The 22,530-nt window shown below is 33.9% G+C and overlaps 1 protein-coding gene across 1 annotated transcript; it reads left to right on the top strand.

Annotated features, from left to right (window-relative positions):
- Positions 1 to 15,784: 15,784 nt before the first annotated feature.
- Positions 15,785 to 22,312, top strand: LOC129230270 (sodium-dependent glucose transporter 1-like; the record flags this gene model as incomplete). The annotated part of the gene is given in 6 exon segments (XM_054864670.1): positions 15,785 to 15,914; positions 17,788 to 17,816; positions 17,818 to 17,935; positions 18,127 to 18,512; positions 18,514 to 18,629; positions 22,138 to 22,312. Coding segments are annotated over 6 exon segments (954 nt in total), but the record flags the coding sequence as incomplete, so codon positions are not given.
- Positions 22,313 to 22,530: the final 218 nt, after the last annotated feature.

The following is a 22,530-nucleotide window of genomic DNA, read 5'->3' on the forward strand; positions in this document are numbered from 1 at the left end:
ATTGTAATAAAATACGTTATTTTCATATACGTGTTGTTTTTATAATGAAAGTGGTTAAAAAATTCGAAAAAAAAAAAAACCAATGCATTTTAAAATATTGATTTTGTTCCCCAAATGATTCTGTCGAGAATTTCTCCTTTAAAATTTTGTCAGATCTTGATTTGCATGATATAGCTCAAAATTTCTAAAGAGTTTGTATTGAGTGCAATTCAAAAGTTTTTACTTCAAAATATTAATTAAAATCATTAGATCTTTTTTTAAAGTTAATTTTCAATAAGCAATATAAGAGTAATCGTTTGTTTTTGCTTTTATTTCAAAGGAAATCATAATTTTTAGATTCATTTAAAAAGCCACAAATTTAAGAATTAAGTCTGGAATTGCATGGGGATTTTTCTAGAAAAAGTGGGGGAAAATATTTTTTAACCCGTTATGAGCGAGAAAAGGGTAAATAATTCACTATTTAGATGTATGTTTTAAAAAAAATAACTTTATTATTGGTGTTAGGCCTGTAAAGCAGTAGAAAACTGTTCTAGTTTTTGAGAAGTAAAAAATGCAACTTAATTAAAAGTACTAATAAAAATAATAAGAGCTTAACGCAAGTGATCTTTTCACCAAAAAAAGATAGATCCACAGCAGTGTTGGGCAAATTTTAATTGCATGGGCAATTAAAGATTAACAGTTGGTTAATTGGTAAGAGTAACCACAACAACTAACAGTTGATCAATTGTTATTGTGGAAAATTACAATTAACAATTTCTTAATTGTTAACTGTAGTAGTAACAGTTAACAATTGATTAATTATTAATTGTAGTTTTTCTACAGTTAACAATTGTCAATTGTTTTGTGAATTTTAATTAAAACTAACTCTTAAAAAAATTACTGGTTTTGTATAATATACTGTACAGGCGACAGATCTACCTGGGACGTTGTTGCTCGATGAGTACCATATTGCTATCTAACTATTTAAATACACATCTTAGCAACAAATAAAATATCAATGCAAATAAATCATCAGTAATTTTAATGAAACTTATTGAAACCACAAATACAACAGTAACTTGATCACGAGTAATAAATTATCTATTGTAGCATATCACTTTTCTCAGAACATCATATGGCTCCAGCAAAATTTCCTCAGAAAAAGTATTTCAACTAAAAATTCAAAAAAAAAAAAAAATTCCGTACCAATAAAAGTCCAAAGAACATTGGAGAGAAATTACAGAGTTGTATCTTTATTACACGATTTAAAAAAGAAAATTTAAAGTAGAGCGGTCGCTAAATGAGACTTCACGTCCTAGAGTTATGTCCTTGTTTCTCACCTCCCCTGTTACGAGTTAAACTAAAACAATAATTTGCACCAATTTAAAACACTGAATTGAAACACAAACATTAACGCGGCGAGCAAGCAATCAGCACTAAACGAAAATACGAAATCGAATAATACTTTGGGCTCTGTACCCTGCGCTGTACTTTTTGATACATTAAGTTAATTGTTAGTTTTCATTGCTTCATAAAACAATTTAAAAAATTAACTGCAAATTATTTTAATGCGGTTGTTTCCTTCAGTCAAAAGTAGTACTTTTTGTCACTGAAATTGATAGAATAAGCAAAGAAAATAACATGGACCCAGAAAATTCTTTCATTTTCCCAACAGTTATTTTTTAATTAATTTTTTAAATGTCCGATTTTGCAAACAAGGTGTGCTCTTGATGACGTCACAAATGATTAGGCGCATTTTGTACCGCGTTTCCACGTTATAATAATCAAGAAGCGAATTAAAATTGCGCTCTACGCTTGCTATCAACCATATCGGTGCCAATACATGTGAGTAAAGATGTGAATTAAATATTTTGATCTGTGAATGGCAACACAGAATGGCATTTCATCATTTGTGATGTCATCGGCAAGAAATGTAAATAATGAAAGCGCACCGATTTAAGCAGTTTTTTAAAAATATTAAACAAATTATTCAAAAAATGGTTAGATCCTATGTTTTTAAGCATGTTCTTTCAGAAAAAAATAGTTTTAAAATTTTGGAAACGACTCCATTGGGAGAAACAATTTACGTACAATAATCCAATCAAATGAATTGCAAAGTGTAATTAATATTTTAATTGCGATTAATTTAATTGCAATTACTTTTTTAATCCATTTACAAGGTAATTGAAAAAATAATTGATTAAAGCCCAACACTGGTCCACAACACTGTTGGGCTACTATGGTTACTGGATATCTCCTGGATGTGGCTACTGGATCGCTTTTCTACACGAAAAATGCATTTTAATGCTTCGAGCTTGGTATGGTTGGAAAGCTCGTTAAAATAAATACATCATATCGGGGAAAAAAATCGTTTGTTTTTCCCCTGTTTCCAAAAAATAATTTTTTTAATGAATTAATGTACTCTTCAAAATAAATAAATAATTTTAATTGTCAAAAAAAAAGAAAAATAAAAATAAACAATCGTCTGCGCATATCTTTATGTAGAAACATAAAGGACTTCTAGTTTATCCCCCGAAAACTGAATACATAAATTAATACTTAAGAGTGAAAGTAAAAACAAATCATATTAACAATAATTATATCACAGTTAAAACCATGGCTGCGGAGTCGGAATCGGAATCAATTTCATTTTGGGGTAAAAGATTTGTGGTATTTAATTCAAAGACTCTGAGTTGGAATCGGTCATTTCCCTTAGAGTCCGCAACTCTGCCGATGTTTGCGGAGTCGGACTTATTTTGGGCTAAAGGAGTCGGAATCAGAGTCGAATATCCAAGAATCGGAATCAGTCATTTTCCCTCCGTGTATAAATTTTTGCCAAAGGTATGAAGTCAGAGTCGAAATCGGGGAGTCGGAGTAGGACTAATTGTCGGGCACAGGAGTCGGAGTCAGGTACCCCTAAATTCTCGGAGTCAGAGTCGGGAGTTGGCCGTCAAGAGCTATTTCCAACAAAATTTGTTTGAAGTAAATCTGCCTTCAAGTACGGGATCTACATTGACTTTCAGTTTACCCGTAGGTGCTAATGTTAAGGGATTTGAACAGTTCAAAATTGAACGGAAAATAGTTCGAATCAAAAATATATTTTATATACATATTTTTCATCAAAAGTTTTCCCCAACAAAGTTTGTTTGAAGCAAATTCGCCTCTAAGTTCGGAATTGCATTGAATGGCCCCGTAGGCGCTAATGTTAAACTTTTTTGAACTGTTCAAAATTGAACGAAAAATTGCTCAAATCAGAAAGTGAAATATAGGAATGAGGTGTACTCGCCCAGATCTTTCGAACAAAAAAAATTTTGTTCGAATCGGACTATTCACTCAAAAGTTATTGGGGCGGGGGGAAGGGGGGGGGTGAGACAGACAGTCTCCCCCAATTTTTAATTTTTCGATATTTATTTAATTATTATTTTTATTTTTGACTTTTTTTGTTTTTGTTTGTTTGTTTGTTTTTCGCGATATTTTCAAAATGCATTAAGGCTTCTTTCATGCTTTCTCTGCATTTTACTGGGAAAGTAGGCTAAAAAAGTGTCAACATTTATTTAGGGGTAAAATAAGATGAAATTTAGTTTTAAAGTTGGGTGAAATACGTTTTGCGCGAATCAAATACTGTAAAAGCACTTTTTTTCTTGAGCCGATATTTTGGTGAAAATAAAGATATCGATGCTTTTGCGAGCTGAAAATTTCACGAATTTTTTATGAATTGAACCGAAAATTGAAAAATACGCAACAAAGAATGTTTTGCAAGGTTTACATTTTCGCAATTACGACGAACTCGTGAAAATGGCGAAAATCAAAGCCTCGCGTACTTCCTTTATTCCGGATAAATGGTCTCTGTAAAACGTTTTTCTTTGTCAGTGCACTATCAATGCAGGTAAAACAACTTGACATGCACTCCATTACCAAAGTGGACGGGACCGGAGGTCCTGCGGTAAATCGAAAACTCCGAATAAAAGAAGTACTAAAAAATGGCTTTTAGGAAACAGCAGAAATTTTAAACAAATATGTTAGCTGAAGATATATAGATAGATAGAAAATGCAAAGTACATTTAATAAAATATAATATACTAGCTGACCCAGCCACGCGTTGCTGTGGCAAAAAAGTTGGATTAAAATAAACTTTTACTCATTATTTTGATAGAATCAAATAAATATTTTTAATCGAGCTTAAAATAGTATAGCCGATTTTAAAACATATGAGATTGATAATGGGCGTGATTCAATGTAAAAACGATTCCTAAATGTTCCTAGAAAATAATGGGCAGCTGATATGGCCAATTTCTGCCAGTAACATGTCCTGCCAAAACCCGGAAAGTTTTCCGATAAAAGTTAATAACCTTCCTGAAATCATCTCGGAAGCCTCTTGAAAAATTCGAAGATCTTCCCATTTGAAGTTAGTCGTGTTTCTGGAACTTTAATGTAAACTTAGGAAGGGATACAAAAAAAAAGCTTAGCACCTTTCTGATTTATAAAGGAACTTCTATAAGCAGTAATGCAAACATAGCCAAAGCTTAGCCAGAACTGCAAGCAAGTATCGAAAATTTTTACTCATTAACGTTTCGGATTTTTTTTTTTTTTTTTTTTTTTTTACAGTGCAGGCTGAAGAAAGTACTTACTAAATTTTTTATGGAAAAAGCACTATACTTACGCTTAGTAAATTTTGTAAGTATGACTTCCGCAAAAAAACAAACAAAAATAACTTGAAAGTGATAGTAAATATCGAAACTGATTGTAAAATAACCGAATGTAGAAACTAAGCGTAAACCACCATACACTTTTAGATTCTACACTGCATTTTATTCACCTCAGCTTTCTCTATAGTTTGTAATCAATAACTTCTTTACAAAATACACTAATAGGTAAGATAACTTTCCCACTCGTGAGTAGGCGATAGATAGTTTTCCTAGGAGATAAATATGTATATTTCAAGTACAAACCGCAAATAGACATTGTTTTGTCTTAAGATATTTATAGGGTGATTGAAAAAGCTAAACGCTTTGAAAGCTCAAGTCTTCTAAATATGTTTCAAAGTTATGACGCTATTAATGGATTACGTGGCAACACAAACATTTCTCCTTTAAACTTTCCCGACAAAATTGTTGACTTTTGATGTAGAAACGTGTACCGTTGCGTAATTTAGGTGGGTTTAAATCGCGAAAAAGAATAAATTGTTGAGCCAATTTTCAACCGGAAATCGTGTAGTCGCATTCCTGGTGTATCCGGGGAATTTAAAAATTCATTTGAAATGTTTACTGCTTTGTTTTAATCGACAACTGTATAGGCTTGTTCAGCATTAATGGGGAGCTTTTTTTTAAAGCTGTCAGTAATGGCTCATTATTCGCAATAATTGTAGCTAAGACAGCGTCATTGCTCTGTTGTTATACGTTGCAAATCAATGTTAACTAAGTCGGTGGCCCAACTATCAAGTGACGGCATATCATAATAACTAAGTGGCAAATTTGAAATTGAAACGCAGAAACCTTCAGTTAAAACTAAAGCTTCATATTCATCTCTTGTGTGAAATCTGGATTTGGACATTTGTGTGTTTGTTAAACTTTATGAAATACGTCATCAAACGTGAAAGTTATATAGTTTCTCCTTAAAAAAAAATGATTGTATCGGATAGTATGTCGTCAAAATTGTTTTAAACAGTTGACGAATACTATTTCTCCGTATGTCAAACCTGCATTAGAAAGTGTCAACTCCCAATGACTTTGTGCGACCAATAAATACAATTTGCGACATGCATCATGATATGCATTTGACAGTCGACAATTGACGATCTAAATATTCCTGTCTGTTCGGGAATGTTTACCGAAAACAAAACTGCAACAAAACCAGCGCGATTACAGTGGCAATTATGAGTTTTAAAAAATTCAATTTATCTGGGAATAGACTCTCAATTAGTTCACTTTTCGTCTCAACGGCAGTGTAGAAATTGTCTGGCTATTTCTTGTACTGTATATTTTGATACAGATCAATTTCACCGTTTCCAATACTCAGCAATTGCTTAGAAAATACTTCTGCGATTAGATTATTTTGCGTTCATACTCGCATGTTCATGGCCAACCCCATTATCTCGACATTACGCTATAGAAACGATTGTTTTAAAAATGCGTTGATTTCATCGGAATAACTGGTAATGTCTGCCGGAAGTCCCCAGACAGTATTCAGACGATTTCGCCTAAAAGTTTATCGTTGCCGTTCAAATCTTGCACAATCCTAGGATGTGCTTCGAATGAACCCTTTTACTCATGAGCCATAGTACACTTATCCCAAATTTTAAATTCACTCTCTTGCAACACTACAGCCATACCACGTTTTTTTTCCCTTTAATGTTACACAATGCGTTTTGTTTGCTATGAATATCTAATAGGTAACTTTAAAGCTGAATGTGCTGTCCGTCTACCATTTAAAAAAAGTAGCAGCAATGCTTGACGATGCAATTGTCACTGCAATTTTCTGTTGCAAACGTATGTTTGCAAGAATTAATGATATTAAAGATCTCTTGGGGAACAAAATAAAGAAAATAATTGTTTTCCGCTTAAATTCATTAACCTTCCTGAAATTAACCTGGAATATTTTTGAAGAATTCAGTAGACTTCTTGGTTAAAGGCAGTTATGATTCTGGCACCTTCAGAGAAGCCTAACGCAAGTTTAATATAATAGCCTCGAACTTTCCTGCTTTTCTAAGAAAGCTCTCAAAGCATTAATACACGCATTGCCAACGCAAAGACGGACTCTCAAGCAAGTAGCTCGAATGTCACTCCTCTGCTACTCTTACAAAACTTCGTGATCCAGTTAACTTTCGCACTCATTGGGTGTTGAGTTTTTCGCACTCATTGGGTGCTGAGTCAATCTGGACGAACCGTAATCGCTCCGAAACCGATACACTTATTAAATACGTTTAGTAATTCTTGATACTGGTGGAGAAAAATACTATTCACAACGGTGTGAAATCTGCAATTTGTAGCAATTCAAGGAAACGTTTTGAAAAATATAGTTGATTTTCTCAGGAAGTAAATAATAACCTGCAATATCTCGAAACGTTATATGGAAATTCTAAGCAGCATTTCTGAGTTTTTTTATTATGCTTTATTTAGCAGTAAGTCATACGATGTTAGAGTTGTATCGATTAATTAACTCACATCGCCATCTATTAAGAATTTTTAGAACTAAACAATTAATTCACACTATTATTGCATAATTAATATGAAATTTGCAATAAAAAATTATAAAAACTATCCTATCTTTTAAGTTGAACCAAATTACAGAGAGGTATGAAATTTGATAAAAATCGGTTCAGTAGTTTCGGAGTTTACCCCGAACAAACATCGTGACACGAGATTTTTATATATATAGATTAGCTTTGATATTTATTGACATGGTAAGAATCAAGTTAGCTGTATTTTTTCTTTAACTTTAAACATAAATACGTAGTTAAAAAAAACTTACTTAATAATATGATTCTTGATTTTTATTTTTATATTTTAACGAATTAGAAATGGTGGTATTTAAACGATTGAAATAAAGGGTGTTTTTTTTAGAGGTACACTCTCAGAAATGGACTTTCATATTCGACGAAATTTTCTTCGTTTCTGACGAAATCGCTTCCAGGGATATGCTCCGAGCGAACATTTCGTCAAATTGAGGAAACTGCTTTCGTCTCTGGTTTGAAGATGTGAGTTTCGTCAAATGTAACGAAATATTTCTTCATTCTAGTTTCGTCAAATCGACAATCATTTTCGTAGTTTTGAGAGCATTAGTTTCGTCAAATTAATTTCGTCATATTTGAGCATGTTAATTTCGTAATTTTTTGAGTTTATTTCTTTTATTTTTATTTTTTCTTTTTTGAGCTGATTAGTTTTTTTTTTTTTTTTTTTTTTTGACGATACTGACGAACCTCGTTAATTCGAACACGCTTAAAAAGAATTACTTCTAAAACGGACTTTTTTGTATTCTCTGTCCCATTGTTTTTTGTTTTTCGGATAAGACGAATTCTGTTAAGAGTAATCGATTTTAATGATCCATTAAAGTTCGTTTTAACGAGGTTCGACTGTATCTTATAAGATTTAGTCAAATCTTTACTTCAGAATCTTACCACCATAATTTCTCACTTTGATGCACATAGTCACACTCCAAGGCCCGTCATTTACGGGGGGGGGGGGTCATTTATGGGGGTTGACATTCCCCTCCCCCCTTTGATTTTTGAACTTTTATTCTTTACGTACGAAAGGCCGTGGTTTTAGTTGGTTCTCTATAAAAATTTTGAAGAGTGTACACCTTTTTCCACAATTGGAAAAAAAACCGAAATGACTGGCCTGCACTCCCCCACCCCCCTCCGTCTAAAGCAAAAGGCAAGTATTTGTTGAAAAAAGAGACACATAAAAGATGTTAAAAAAAATTTTATTAATGTAAAAATACAAGCAGACAATTTCTTTAAAATGTAAAAATAATTATTGCAAGTTCAAGTTAAAGAACAATGTGAAATGATATCTGGGAATTAGGGCTTTATGATGCATCGATGCATCGTAAAATACCGATGTACAGTACACCCTACATCATTACACCGGTTTAGAATAAAAACCTCTAAACCGATAGATCGGTGTGCTCCACAAGTTTGCTTACATCCAAGCTTTTTTTTTTATCCAAGCAAAAAAAAAAACGGAAACCCGCATGTTAGTCCGGTCCCATAAACTCCCCATTGTATCTAACTAAAACCCCATAAGGGGGATTTTCCTGCAAAAAATCTATTTTTTGCCGGATCTTTTCCATATTTGGCACAGAGGTTCATTCTTGATGCTCAGGAATACTCATTGAGCAGTTTCCTTCCTGCTATGGGGGGGGACAACCCTCATGGGGGGATCTCCTTATAAAAGCCAAGTTTTTGTCTGATTTTTCCAAATTTGGCACAGAGGTCCTTTGATGCTCGGGAATGCACACACAATGGTTTTAGTCCCTCCATGGGGGGGGGGGGCAACGCCCATGGGGTTTCTCCTTACAAAAACCAAGTTCTGTCGGATTTCTTCTAAATTTGGCACAGAGGTCGTTTGATGCTCGGGAATTCAAAAAGTAGTTATCGTCCCTCTATTGTGGGGGGGGGGGAGGGAACCCCATTGGGGGTGCTTCTTATAAAAACCACGTTTTTGTCGAATCTTTTCCAAATTTTACACAGAGGTCTTTTAATGCTCGGGAATTCAAGCAGGATAATTTTCGTTCTTCTATGGGAGGGGGGGGGCAACCCCTCATTGGGGTTATTCTTATAAAAACCAATTTCTGTCGGATTTCTTCTAAATTTGGCACAGAGTTCGTTTGATGCTCGGGAATTCAAGCAGATTAGTTTTCCTTTCTCTATGGGGGGGGGGCAACCCCATTGGGGGTTCTCCTTATAAAAAGCAAGTTTTTGTGGGATCTTTTCTGAATTTGGCACAGAACTTCTTTGATGCTCAGGAATTCTCATTGGGGAGTTTTCGTCCAGCTATTGGGGTCTTTTTTTTTTTTTTTTTTCAAAAACCAGTTTTTATAAGATCTTTTAACAATTTGGCACAGAATTCCTTTGATGCTCGAGAGTTCCCTCATTTTAGTCCCGCTATGCATGGGGAATCTCCCGCGTGGGTTTTTGTCGGATCTATTCCAAGTTTGGTACATTTGTCCTTTGATGTTTGTGAATTCCCATAGGGTAGTTTTCGTGCCAAATTTGGGAAAATTCTTAAAAAAGCTTCGATTTTTGCAAGGAAAACTCCCCTAATCGGGGGTTTGCCACCTATAGCGGGAAGAATAATTCAAACTGCTTCAACTACTCGCGATGAAGTTTGGCGATGCATCACGATGTAAAAATTCCTACATCGTCCAGTCCTATTGGGAATATAGAAGTGCTACTTCCTCAGCAGACATTGGGTTCTGGAAGAATAAGACATAGGTTACTTTTATGCAGAGTTACATCAATATTTGCTCAAGAGAAAATTGCTGGGGATTTACTTCTTCATTGCATCGAATAAAAAATTTATTTTTTAAAAATTTATGTTTAATACAGGAAGTGTACTATTGCATGCAGTACATACTTTATACTTTGAAGTACTTTGGTACATACTTCATATTTACCTGTCTGGAACTTCAAGGGAAATTAGGTGCCTTTATATAACATAATTGATTAGAACTTTACTGATTTACTAAGATAGCTCCATAAGCATTAACGCAACCATGGCCAACGCTAGGACAGAATTGCAAGTAAGAGATTCAAAGGTATGTAATGAAAATAGTGACTAGCGTAGAAAAGTTTACTAGTTTTTATCATATACTTTTTATTTTCCTTTCAATTTTTCAATTGAAATTTTACATAGACATTTTACTTTGTCTGCAGCAAAAACCATTGCTCTAACTTAAATTTGGACTTACTAGTAGTTCATCTATGAAATGCTTCTGAAGAGAATTCCCTTTATTTTGCTGATAATTCCTTGAGGCAGCAAATATGGCAATAAAATTAATGCTGTATTTATTTCAGCTGTAGAAACTATGTATAATGGAAAAATTCATAATTATCACAAATCAGGTAACACAAATTAACATAGAATTTAGCGTACTAAATGTGAAAATAAACAACAAAGAACGCTTTATAATTGTTATTATTTTCAAACATGCTGCTAACTTAACTTTTTTTTTTTAAATCAAGGTTACCTTCAATAATTTATTTTAAATTTGGGAAAAATTGAAAAAATATTGAAAATATTTAGCTGCAAAGCACCAAGATATAGTTCTTTATAGAAATTAATATTTTCTTTGAAACTTAAAATGATTTGTTTTAAATTAATACTTACTTTACTTCATGTTTTATTTTGCAAGTAAAACCATTCAAAAGAAAAAAAGAAAGAAACAGACTCAACAAATAGTGAAGTATTGATACAACATAAACAAGAGACAGCTGCAGAAGAGGATGACATTACATAAACAACATGAGGTGCGACTTTAATAAGTTCGGTCAACGAGCCTAACAAAAAAAAGGGAGGGGGGTATCATTTCCGAACCGTAAGCTGATAGCCAGTTTGCATTTATTTTTAATTGCATTAAGCGCTTTTTTTCCTCGATTTTTGTGGGCTTGTTTAAAAGGTTGCTAAGCAATTATTAAAAAATATTTTTATGAACACTTTTGTGAGATAAAGTTCTTAATACTTTCTGATTATTAATTTCTTCAAAATCATATTTCATTTTGCTATTAAAATATTTCATGTAGTTTTGTTAAGAATTAACTATAGAAGATCTATTGTTTACCCATTTCAAAATATTAATCTTACCTAATGGGTAGAGCAATATTTCATTGAAAAAGATAAGTGTTACGTACACTTTTGTGAGAGAGCTACTGTATAAATTATTATTGTATTGAATAAAATATTACATGTAGAGTAGAAGAAGAAAAAATACCAATACTTAGAGAGGGGGTGGGGGGGCGGAATATTTGCTTAAGAAAATAAAAATGCAGAGTAAAAAAATTTTGAATTATTAAACAAAAACACTTCGTTCACCAGAATTATATCAGTAAAATTCATGAAGAAGAATGAAAACACATAACCATGAAACATATTCAACGTTGAAATTAAAAGCTTCAAAGTTCTATGCTATTTATCAAGGCGCTGTATTTATTATCTGCGTTTGCTGTAGCGACGGTGGAATTTTTTATGTAAGTTTAAATTCGTAAAAATTCTTTGATCATCTTTGTCAATTGTCTAACGGGGGGAAATAAAGGAAGTACGTTTTCGGAAACAAATGTCAACAAACACACATTTTCATTTGCAAATAAAAAATAACGCTAGTTAAGCCTAACGTGGAGGTGACTCTCAAAGTTAGTTTATACGGAATTCCAAACCAAATCGAACAGGTCGTTTTCAATTTTAATGTGTTTTAAATCCAACAATAAACACAACACTAAACAAAAATGTAACAATACATAAAAGAAGGCACATTGCACATACAAATTTTAATAAATACTAACCTTCTTTATGAATCCTTTAGAATAACTGCCGTAAAATATTTTAACGAGCAAGTACAAGACTGAAACGAAAACTCCCAGAATGCACTGCAATGTGACTAAATCAGGACGAAATTATTTTGTGAAAAATTTGAGATTTCTGGTTTCGTCAAATATCACGTGATTCGGTGACGAAAGGATCGTAGAAAATAACGAAATAGTGCTCGAGGATTGCCGAATCGTTGAAATTGAGCGTTTCATTTTTGACAGTGTATAGAACTTTAGGTTCAAATAAAACACCGTTAAATGATATAAATCGCCATGAATTTGGTTTTACTTGAAAGAGGATTCTTTGCCATTTTCATTTAAATGTGATTTCTGGTATATGGCCACTTTGGCTGGCTTGGAGAACGTTTAATCGTTAAGTCCAATTTTCTATCACTTTTTGCAGCATGGGGGCCGTACGTGAGTGATATGTGGCGAATGTTCTTGTCCAAGGCGTAAGTCGTCTGTGGCTTATCGGTGTAGACTTAAGACTTCACACAGCCCCACAAAAAATAGTCCAGCGTAGTTAAATCGCATGATCTCGCAGGCCAATTCACGGGTCCATTAAGCGAAATTATTCGTTCACCGAAAGTTTCTTTCAATTAATCAATTTGACACGCGCTGTGTGGCGTGTTGCACCGTCCTGTTTTCTATTCATGATGAAATGGCAAACCAAACTAAACACAAAACGAGTGACAACTATCAAAATGACCCACAGATCAAACAATGTTACAGTAGACTTAAAGTTCTATACCTCTAAAAAAATTACCCTTTATTTAATGGTCAAAAAATTTACCGACGGATCTGAGGAAGACAAAAAAACAGAAGTGATAGAAATGCATGAATATTTTGATGCTGCAATAAAAATAGTTCCGTTGACTTCGAAGTGATATTGCTTGCATAAAAAAAAATAAAATATAATAAACTCAATTTTAATTAAAAAAAAATCGGTTAAAAGATGTTTCGGTTAAAAAGGAATGCTTGCCGGATAATTGAAGTTCTGCGCTATTATGAAATTTGGCAATTTACGTAGCTTGCTTAAATATTAAATTTCATCGAAAATTTGGTCGATTGTTTTCCAACTTTTTGAGATAGAAAACTGCAACAAAATGTGGTTTCACGAAAATTTAGACAGTAAATTGATACATCTAAACATGGGAATCTAAATAATTAGAATTTCGTAAGAACCACACTATCAAAAGCATGATTTACTTTCTTGGCAGCTCCAAAAAAGTAAGGAAGCGCTTCAGGCTTCTGTTTATATTCTATTTAATAATTTTCTTTTTTCTATATTTTATTCCTTTTTATTTATTTATTTATTTATTTATTTTAAGGCTGAAAGACAACAATGGTCAAAGAGCAACATTATTTGAAGAATTTTACTGCGAACAAAAATCATTTATGACTGGCAAACTTTTAATGTTCCAAAAAGCTATAATAGATTGATAAACATGAACTTCATGTTTTCGATTCACATTTCTCCTCATACATTTTAAAAGTAATTTTGCAGTTGTAAAATTTAGCTTAAAACCCTCAAAGGGTTTTCAGCTAAAAGAACGAATTTCAGTGAGTAGATGAAAAACATCCACACGATTTGTATATGGATGCCAATGATGAAATTGGGTGATCAGTTTCTCGTCATAATACTTTAAATTTGATGCTTTTCTTAAAATTTCAGCGACTTTATGACCTTATATCTTGATAGCGGGAGGAGGAAAGCAAATTATATTTGAGTTAAAAACATGTCTCAATATGCTTTTTTGATTGCGACCTATTTAAACTTTTCTCATTACCACACTATTTATATTAAAATGAAAAAATACTATAAAAATAAATTGAAGCAAAATATATATAAAAAAAAAGAACTAATTTGAATTTTGACATCTTGAATTCAAATTATGTTTTTCGCAATCACGAGTGAGTGTGTGTGTGTGTGTGTATGTAGGCGTGTGTGGGTGGTATGTGTATGAGTAGGCATGTGTGTTTGTGTCTGTGTGCAGACATGAGTGTGTGGGTAGTTGCGTGTATGTGTGTGTGTATGTGTTTGTGTGTGTGTGTATGTGGTGGTGTGTGCGTATGTGTTTGTGTGTGTGTGTGTGTGGTGGTGTGTGCGTATGTGTTTGTGTGTGTGTGTGTAGGTGCGTGCATGTATAGGATATTGACGCAATCTGGAGACGGTTTTTGCTAGAGGAGCAGCATCGGGAGGGGCCGGCCGACGGTGGTGCTGCAGAAGGAGGCGGGGCGGGGGGGGGGAATAAAATCAAAGGACATGAAAACAGTCAAGTGAGAACAATAAGCAATCGTGATTGCGCATTCCTCGATGTTGCCAGTTTGCATAAACTCGTAATATAAAATAAATTACAAAACTGAATCCTTATATGTATGTTTTTCAAATGTAGAAATCCGAGCAAAATCTGATTAATTCAATGCATTTCCTATGTTTTCAATTTTTCTCTTTTAATTTTATTTTTGTTAATTATTACTTTATTTTACGTACTCATTTTTTACATAACTTCTGGAAAGAATTCTAGAATACTGTTGGAAGAGAAAAGATTTTCGCTTATAATTTCGTAGCAATATTTTCTTTAGTCAAACAACGCAAAGCATCCCTGCTATTTTGACATATTTCTCAAGTTATAAACAGGGATGAAGTAATGCTATTTTAAAAAAAATGTTTAGACATATTTATTTTTTAATTTCGAGAGCTATAGGCTAAAAATATATCCGTAAGTTTTCAAGTCAGAAAATTCGAACTCTACTCATCATTAATAATTATTCCTCTTTTTCCCACAGGAAATTTCTATGAGGCAATTTCAAGGTAGCAGACGTATCAATTATTGCATAAAATACCTTAGAGAACAACGAATATGTTATATAATTGTTTCATAGGACGGACTTTATGAAGAACATAGACACTACTTTCATTTGATTCAGCTAATTTTTTTTCTCAGTAACGGTCGGATTTGATGCGATATGTCCGTCATTGAGCCAAAAAAAAAAAAAAAAAAAAAAAAAATTCAAATACGGTTTCTCAAAAATGTCCATTCACACTTTGAGTTTAACCGAAGTTTTGGTAAAAGTAGGAACTCGCTAATTGCAATAATTTTAGTTGAACCTGGAAAGTAGTGCTGGAAAGAACCAGCATCTTCCTGACGGTCCGTGGATTGACAATAATTTTGCTGAAACGTTCAATATTTATTTTTAACAATGTTCTAATTCCTTTATCTCATACTAGTAAACTGAACAAAATGTTTATTCAAATCAAATAAGTGATAAACATAAGTATAAACATAAAGTCTCATCATCGATTTTGCTTGAATTCATGCGAAAATATTTTATTGAAGATTTGATGCAAAAAGTTACGACAAATCTATCAAAGTTTGTGTTATTTTAATCAAATTATACAAGAAGTGTGCCTTAATAAGCATTTAATCTCACTAAAAAGACGTACCCCATCAATAGATCTAGAATAAGTAGATATACCACTCCGTAGCTTCCGCCACTAGCCGCCATCGATTGCGCGAATTTTGAAGTTGATCTCGGAACCGGTTTCTCATTGTGTATTTAGTTAATACTATATCTATGGAAGAATCTGTATGGAACGTAGAACAGGATGGTCAAATTCAGAATATCTACAAATCAACTCGCGAGAAAATAAACTAAAGAGTGCTGATTGCAATATATTTGACTTTACTCAGACTTAATTTACAAAAGGATTTTTTTTCTAAAAATTACTAACTTAACGAAATTTGTTGTACTTTTACTGCTTGAAAAATGTAATGTAAATTATTACAGGGAATGTGCTTTGCCATACCTGGACCAACGTTACTGGATTTGCAACATATAAGAACAGACACGGAACATATAGCTTTTTTTTACACAGGAAGATCAATTGAATTCTTAATTGGTTCATTGGCTGGTACGTAAAAATGAATGATTAAAAAATATATTGCAAAAAGAAGGTTTTTTAGCTATGCTAAAAACAAACGTCCCAGATATTCGAAAAAAAATCACAATTTGCTTTGTGAAAGCTAAACATATTATACTCACATATTTACAAAGAAAAAAAAACCTCCATATTAAAAAAAAAAACTCCCTATTTAGTAGAACCTTTCCCGTTTTGTAAATGCAGAATAGATTTGTAGTAAATGAACTAATCATTTAAGCATAGTCAGTTTAAATTCAGTAATATCAATTCAGTTTAAATTCTAGTAAATTCATCATTTTGAATTTGCATTTCATCGTAGTAATTTTCATTCCAACAGGTTTTAAACGCGTATTTTGCCCTTGAAAATGTATTTTGCCCTAAAGAATGTTCATCTTAGTCTAAACTGCTACTCATCTGTTTAGACTATAACTATACAGTGTCTGAAATTTTTAAATTACAACCTCGTACAAATTCTTACAACATTTATCATGGAATTACCTATGTTGACCTCATATATTTGTGTCGACTGGTAAAATTTTGAAACCCAGTGGCTCAGAGGTAGAGCTTTGCGTTTCTGCGCTGCAAACCCGGGTTCGATTCTCGGGTTGGGCACGGTAAACTTCCTTCAGTGGCTCGATAAAATGAGAACCAAGCGTGCTTGGGAGCTAAATTCAATGGGTTCCGTGTTCGGCTGACCACCTAACTGGAACATCTACCTTGCACCCGAGCTCGTGGGCAAAAAAACTGAGATGGGTACAATAGGCCTTGGCTGTACAGAGACGTAGACAGACACAGTATATAAATATAATAATAATAGTAGCAATTATTATTTTATTATTGTCATTACTTTTTTATTACTAATTATTATTATTTTATTATTATTATTATTATTGTTATTATTATTCCTATTATTATTATTATTATTATTATTATTGTTATTATTATTCCTATTATTATTATTATTATTATTATTGTTATTATTATTCCTATTATTATTATTATTATTATTATTATTCTTTTATTTTATTTATTTAGTTGGTTGAAACTAATCCTCACCACTATGCCTATATCTTATAGGTGGCATGATTTTTGATTTCATAAAAAATAAACAACTCATCTTGATCGCGTGCGCACCATTCAAGTGTCTCAGTATATTAGGAATCCCATGGAGCCGAAGCTTCGAGGTTCTCGCTTCTTTCATGGCGGTAAACGGGGCTGCTATGGGAGCTTTTGACACTTGTAAGTTGATATTCCATGCTACCTAATATTTAGGTTCGTTTAATATACGGAACCTATTGTTTAATATTGGGGCGTACCCACCTCCAAAGGAAACAGTATGAAAACAAAAAGCATGTGCTGACGAAATCTTGACTTAAACATCTAAAAAAAGAGGTAAAGGGCAGAAGCACGTAAAGGCCAGTAACTGCAAATGTTTCATTTTTCTATCGTTTTTTCCTTTTTCTGCATTTTGGTCGTACGTTAGCTTGATTGTACAAGCTTATAATTATTTGGTTTCCGCTGATAAAGGAGCGCAAAAAAAACCTGACTGATTCTAACATTTCCATATTGTTAGTATTGAATCCAAAACATGTTTCTTCAACTGTCTCGAAAGCTCATTTCTGCAGATACTGCCGTTTACGTCTCCACGGTGGTGCAGAGGATGATGACGGAAAAAAAAAATTTCTTTTCCAAAAAAAGAATTTTTTTTTTTTTTTGCCTAACAAAAGTGGTGAACTTAGGTGGTTAACTAACAAGATCGGTCAAATTTACAAGTTTTGCTGTATTTTTGAAATGATTATTGAACGAACGTAATTTTTTTACTTTTAATGTGCCTCAAACGTGCTTATGTGCTTTTTGTTTTCAGTTTGCAATGTTTTCTTACTGAACTTGTGGGGGTAAAGAGAGTGCTCCTTATTATCAAGCGCTGCACTTTGCTTTTGGTCTTGGAGGTCTCCTATCTCCATTGATTGCCGCACCTTTTCTGCGAAATTACAATGAACTCAAAAGCGAAAGTTTTAACTATGAGAACGTCACATTCTCTACCAATATAAACAAATCACAACTACCTTAATATAACGGATTAACTTGATAACGGAGTGTTATCTTCTAATATTCCAGCAAGCACGTATGCATATTCCATCGTGGGTGCGGCCGAATTTTTTGTCGTTATAATTTGTGTCAACTTTCATGCTATCGCTCGTAGATGAATACAGTGAAAAAGATGAAGCAAAGAATGGCAAAAGGCAAAACCCGCTCTTTTTCTTTGCAATTGTCGGCCTGGTTTTCGCATTGTTGTTTATTCAAACTGGTGCAGAAATAGGTTATGCACAGATGCTAACACCATATGCAGTGAAAGGAAAGTTGAAACTGACAACAGCTACTGGATCTTACATGACTTCTGCGTTTTGGGCTGCATTTACCGTTTCTAGATTTTTATGTGTCTTTCTCGCAATCAAACTCACCAGTTTGACTTTGATAATATACAATTTTATCGTCACATCTGTTGCTGCTGCGATCCTAACAGCACTTTCGAACTATGAGTGGGCATTATGGCTCTCCTCAGTACTATATGGGATTGGAATAGCTTCGTTTTTTTCCGGCCGCGATTGCGTGGTTCGAAACGCATATCAACGTCACGAACAAAATCGCTAGTATTTTTGTGTGTAGTGCTGCTTTTGACGAACTGGCAATACCTTTTATAGTCCGGTCAATTTAGACAATGGAAATAACAAAAATTCCGGGAAAGCTAAATTTTTGTAGAGACCTAGGGTTTAGTATTACAAATAAAATGCCAAAAGTCCCCGTCGATCCCATGTGCGCTAAAAAAGTTATTTGGGGTCAAAGTTCAAAATTTTAGGTTTTTTCGATTTTTCTCAAAAACGGTAAGTTTTACCGAAAAGTACCTCAGACCAAAGTTGTAGATCTCAAAATTCTCTATAAAAATGGTCCTCATGATTTTTTTCTCCAAGACCAAACTATTTCCCAATATTGGCCTACTCTCAAAAGACAGCCAGTCATTTACAGAATCCCCTCTACTCGCATGTCCTTGAATAACATCTGGCTATTCTAGTCCGTGTGACGTCATTCACATACCCAGGAGTGCCCAACCCACTAAGGGCAAAGGTACACCCTACTCATCATCGCAGAGATTCCCCCCAAAAGCAAGCCTCCCCCCCCAAATGAAAAAAATACCCCTCAAAACAATCTCCCTAAAATTTTTGATGTCGCAATCTGGGCCATGACCCCTCCTAGGTGGGGCACCCCTGATGTACCTGCTTCTTTTTTGAGTTAAACGTGCAGTTCGAGTGAATAAACGTATTTATTACAAGCGTCTACTGTTGTTTGTGCTTGATTAATATTTAAGAAAAATGTCACCAATTTTGCTTTATTTGCAATAAACTTTGGACTGAAGGTGAAACTGTTGTGCTGCGCAGATCGTGGAATGCCAACTTTAATCGATGCAAGTGTCGGGTGAAGTTATAAGAATGCTGATTATTTAAGAAGTCAAAAGTCCGTTACAAGTCGCGTCGATTGCAGAAAATCATACACCCGGAAAAAGTTCAATCTCTGCAGCAACGTGAGGATGAACAGGCCAGTACTTCAAAAGTAAGTCCTCCTCGTACTGTAGCGCGATTAAGTGAATTTGAATCCAGCTTTTGTTTTTAAAAACACTGCTTATTTTGTGGCTGTGAAGTGGATGAGGAGGCTGAGAAGAAGAAAGCGCAGAATTATCGCAGAAAAATTCATAAAGCATTGACTAAATCATACTCAAAATTAAAACGTGCAAGGGCAGCTTTTGACACACCTCAGAACGATCTTTAGCTAATTGCAAAAAGGGATTCTTTGAATGCAAGTGTAGAAAATTTATGAATTTTACTGCGATAATTCTGCGTTTTGTTCTTCTCAGCCTCTACATCCGCTTTCTCCGCCACAAAATAAGCAGTGTTTTTTACAACAAAAGCTGGATTCAGATTCACTTAATCCCGCTCTAGTACGAGGTAGACTTACTTTTGAAGTACTGGCCATGTTCATTAAGGGTGGATTGAAGAAAATCAAAATCTGATAAACGCTAAGTTAATAGCCCGGAAAAGTTACCTTTTATAGAGATATTTGGTTATGCAAAAGGATTTTGACAGCAAAAATATCTTGAGGTGTCCGCTCGCGCCTTGAAGTTGACCATAAATACTTAAAAACTGGAAAAAGTTACAATAATTTCATCAAATGTCGAAATTTGACGTTATCGCTCTTAAGAGCAGACTTTTTGGGTAGATTACACATAGCATAAGATCATTTTAATAATAAACTGTATTTTTAAAGTTCCACACATGTGTTGAATCTTGAATTTAACCAATATAGTGTCAGAATTGAATAACATCGTGTTGCTCCGTACTTAGAGAAAAAATATTAGAAGTTATGATTTGTAAAAGTTTGCTTTCATATTAATTAATTCTTACATAGATATGGAAAAAAATAAGTAATAAAAGCATTTCTTATATAGTAAAAAAAAATGTTAATTCTCCACTTAGCCCATAACTTTGGCTCAAAATGTCAAATTTACCTATGATAGAGAACAAAGGTTAAGTATAAAAATTTTTTAAAAATATTGGCTTGCAACAGCCCACATAAGTCACCCTTTGAAACAAAAGACGTTAAGAAATTTTAATGAGTTTTGAGCCCTCAAACTGTAACCACATTGATTACAATAAAACATAAGTTTGGCGTGCGAGTTAAACTATAACACTTCTCATAATTTTCATTCTTGATTGAAATTGTGGCTTGATGGTATTGTGGCTTAATATTTCTAGATTCTAATCGGACTCGGATAAATTCATCCCTTTTGGTTAGACAACAAACTGTACTTGACACTTCTTTCTCTTATTTTTACCTATCGTCTCACTGCTTTAGTATGACATGTGAGGTTTTGAAAACCATACTACTCAGTAGGTACACCATCAAGCAATTTCTTTCAAAGTTTTATCGGAAACCCCCTTTTTGAAAGAGGGAGCTGCCGTGTTTTACCAGTTCTGCTTATCGATGAGCTCCATAGTAGTCTCTCAGCTTCAAAATTGAAATCTGAAATTATAAATGTTCATTGTCCATCTTCGAACTGGTCGTCGTAATCCGTCTCAAAACAAGTTCTCTGATGATGGTCATCCGCAATGCCTAGTGTTATATTTTTTAGATTCTCAAAGTAACCAATTTGCAGAACGAGAGCTGATGATCGAAAAATAGTACGATGGCAAGTTTGAAGAATTCGATTGTACAGCGAAAATTTACTTGAGTTTGATTTCAACTTGAGTTCTTTGATAAGCAGAAGTGGAAAATCTCGGATCATCTTCTTAAAAAAGGAATATCAGATAAAACTTTAAAAGAAATGGTGCTTGAGGGCATAACTACTGAATTATATGATTTCCAATACCTCACGTTATACTAAAGCAGTGAGATGATGCGCAAAATTAGATGAAGAAGCGTCAACCACGGTTTGTTGTCTTACCAAGAGAGATAGATTGCTTAGAGTCATATTAGAATCCAGAAATCTTACCCACAATGGGTAAGATTTCTGGGCTATATCACTAAGGCCAAACATTGTCAGGAGTCAAGATAATAATGCGACTCACCAGTCAAACTATGTTTTATTGTATGAAATGTGGTTACAGTTTGAGAGCTCAAAAAACATTTAAAGGGGGGCTGTTTTGAGGGGTATTTTTCTCAGTTTTTGGAGGGGGCTGTTTCTTTTGAAGGGGGGGGGCTCCAAGATATTGAGGGGTGCTCCCATGCCCTTAGTGGGTTGGGCATCCCTGGATATGTGAACGAAGCCACACGGACTAGAATAGCCAGATGTTGTTCAAGTACATGCGAATAGAGGGGATTCTGTAAATGACTGGCTGTCTTTTGAGAGTAGGCAATATCTGGGAAATGGTTTGGTCTTGGAGAAAAATCATGAGGACCATTTTTATAGAGAATTTTGAGATCTACAACTTTGGTCTGAGGTACTTTTCGATAAAACTTACCGTTTTTGAGAAAAATCGAAAAAACCTAAAATTTTGACCTTTGACCCCAAATAACTTTTTTAGCGCACATGGGATCAACGGGGACTTTTGGCATTTTATTTGTAATGCTAAACCCAAGGTCTCTACAAAAATTTAGCTTTCCCGGAATTTTTGTTATTTGATCACTATTTTTATGTCTAAATTGACCGGGCTATTACCATAAGCTTCAATATTGAGACTACGCCTGAAGTCTTCATATACGTTGTGCCAGCAAGTTGTGTATGTTCTGGTTTCATAGTACTCATTCTCTATTTAATTTTTAGAAATAAAAAACCTACACTACCCGTGGAAAAGCAGCATTCTTCTTCTAACATTGATATTGTACCAGCAGTGTTTTAGATTCATATACATCTAGTTGTACGATGGAAATTGCAATGATAGAACACTGAGCTATGTACGTAACTGGTGTGCCGTCTTACTGTCCGTCGTCGTCTGTTCGAGTCGAATAACAAACTCAAAAAGAAACTTATTTCATTTGTTATGAATCTCGTTTGTGTTTTCATTTATGTTTCATTTCATGTGTACAAAGGATTATGGTTCACATTAAACAAAAGTTA

Source organism: Uloborus diversus, chromosome 9 (assembly GCF_026930045.1).
Source record: "Uloborus diversus isolate 005 chromosome 9, Udiv.v.3.1, whole genome shotgun sequence".
Classification (NCBI taxonomy): Eukaryota; Metazoa; Arthropoda; class Arachnida; order Araneae; family Uloboridae; genus Uloborus; species Uloborus diversus.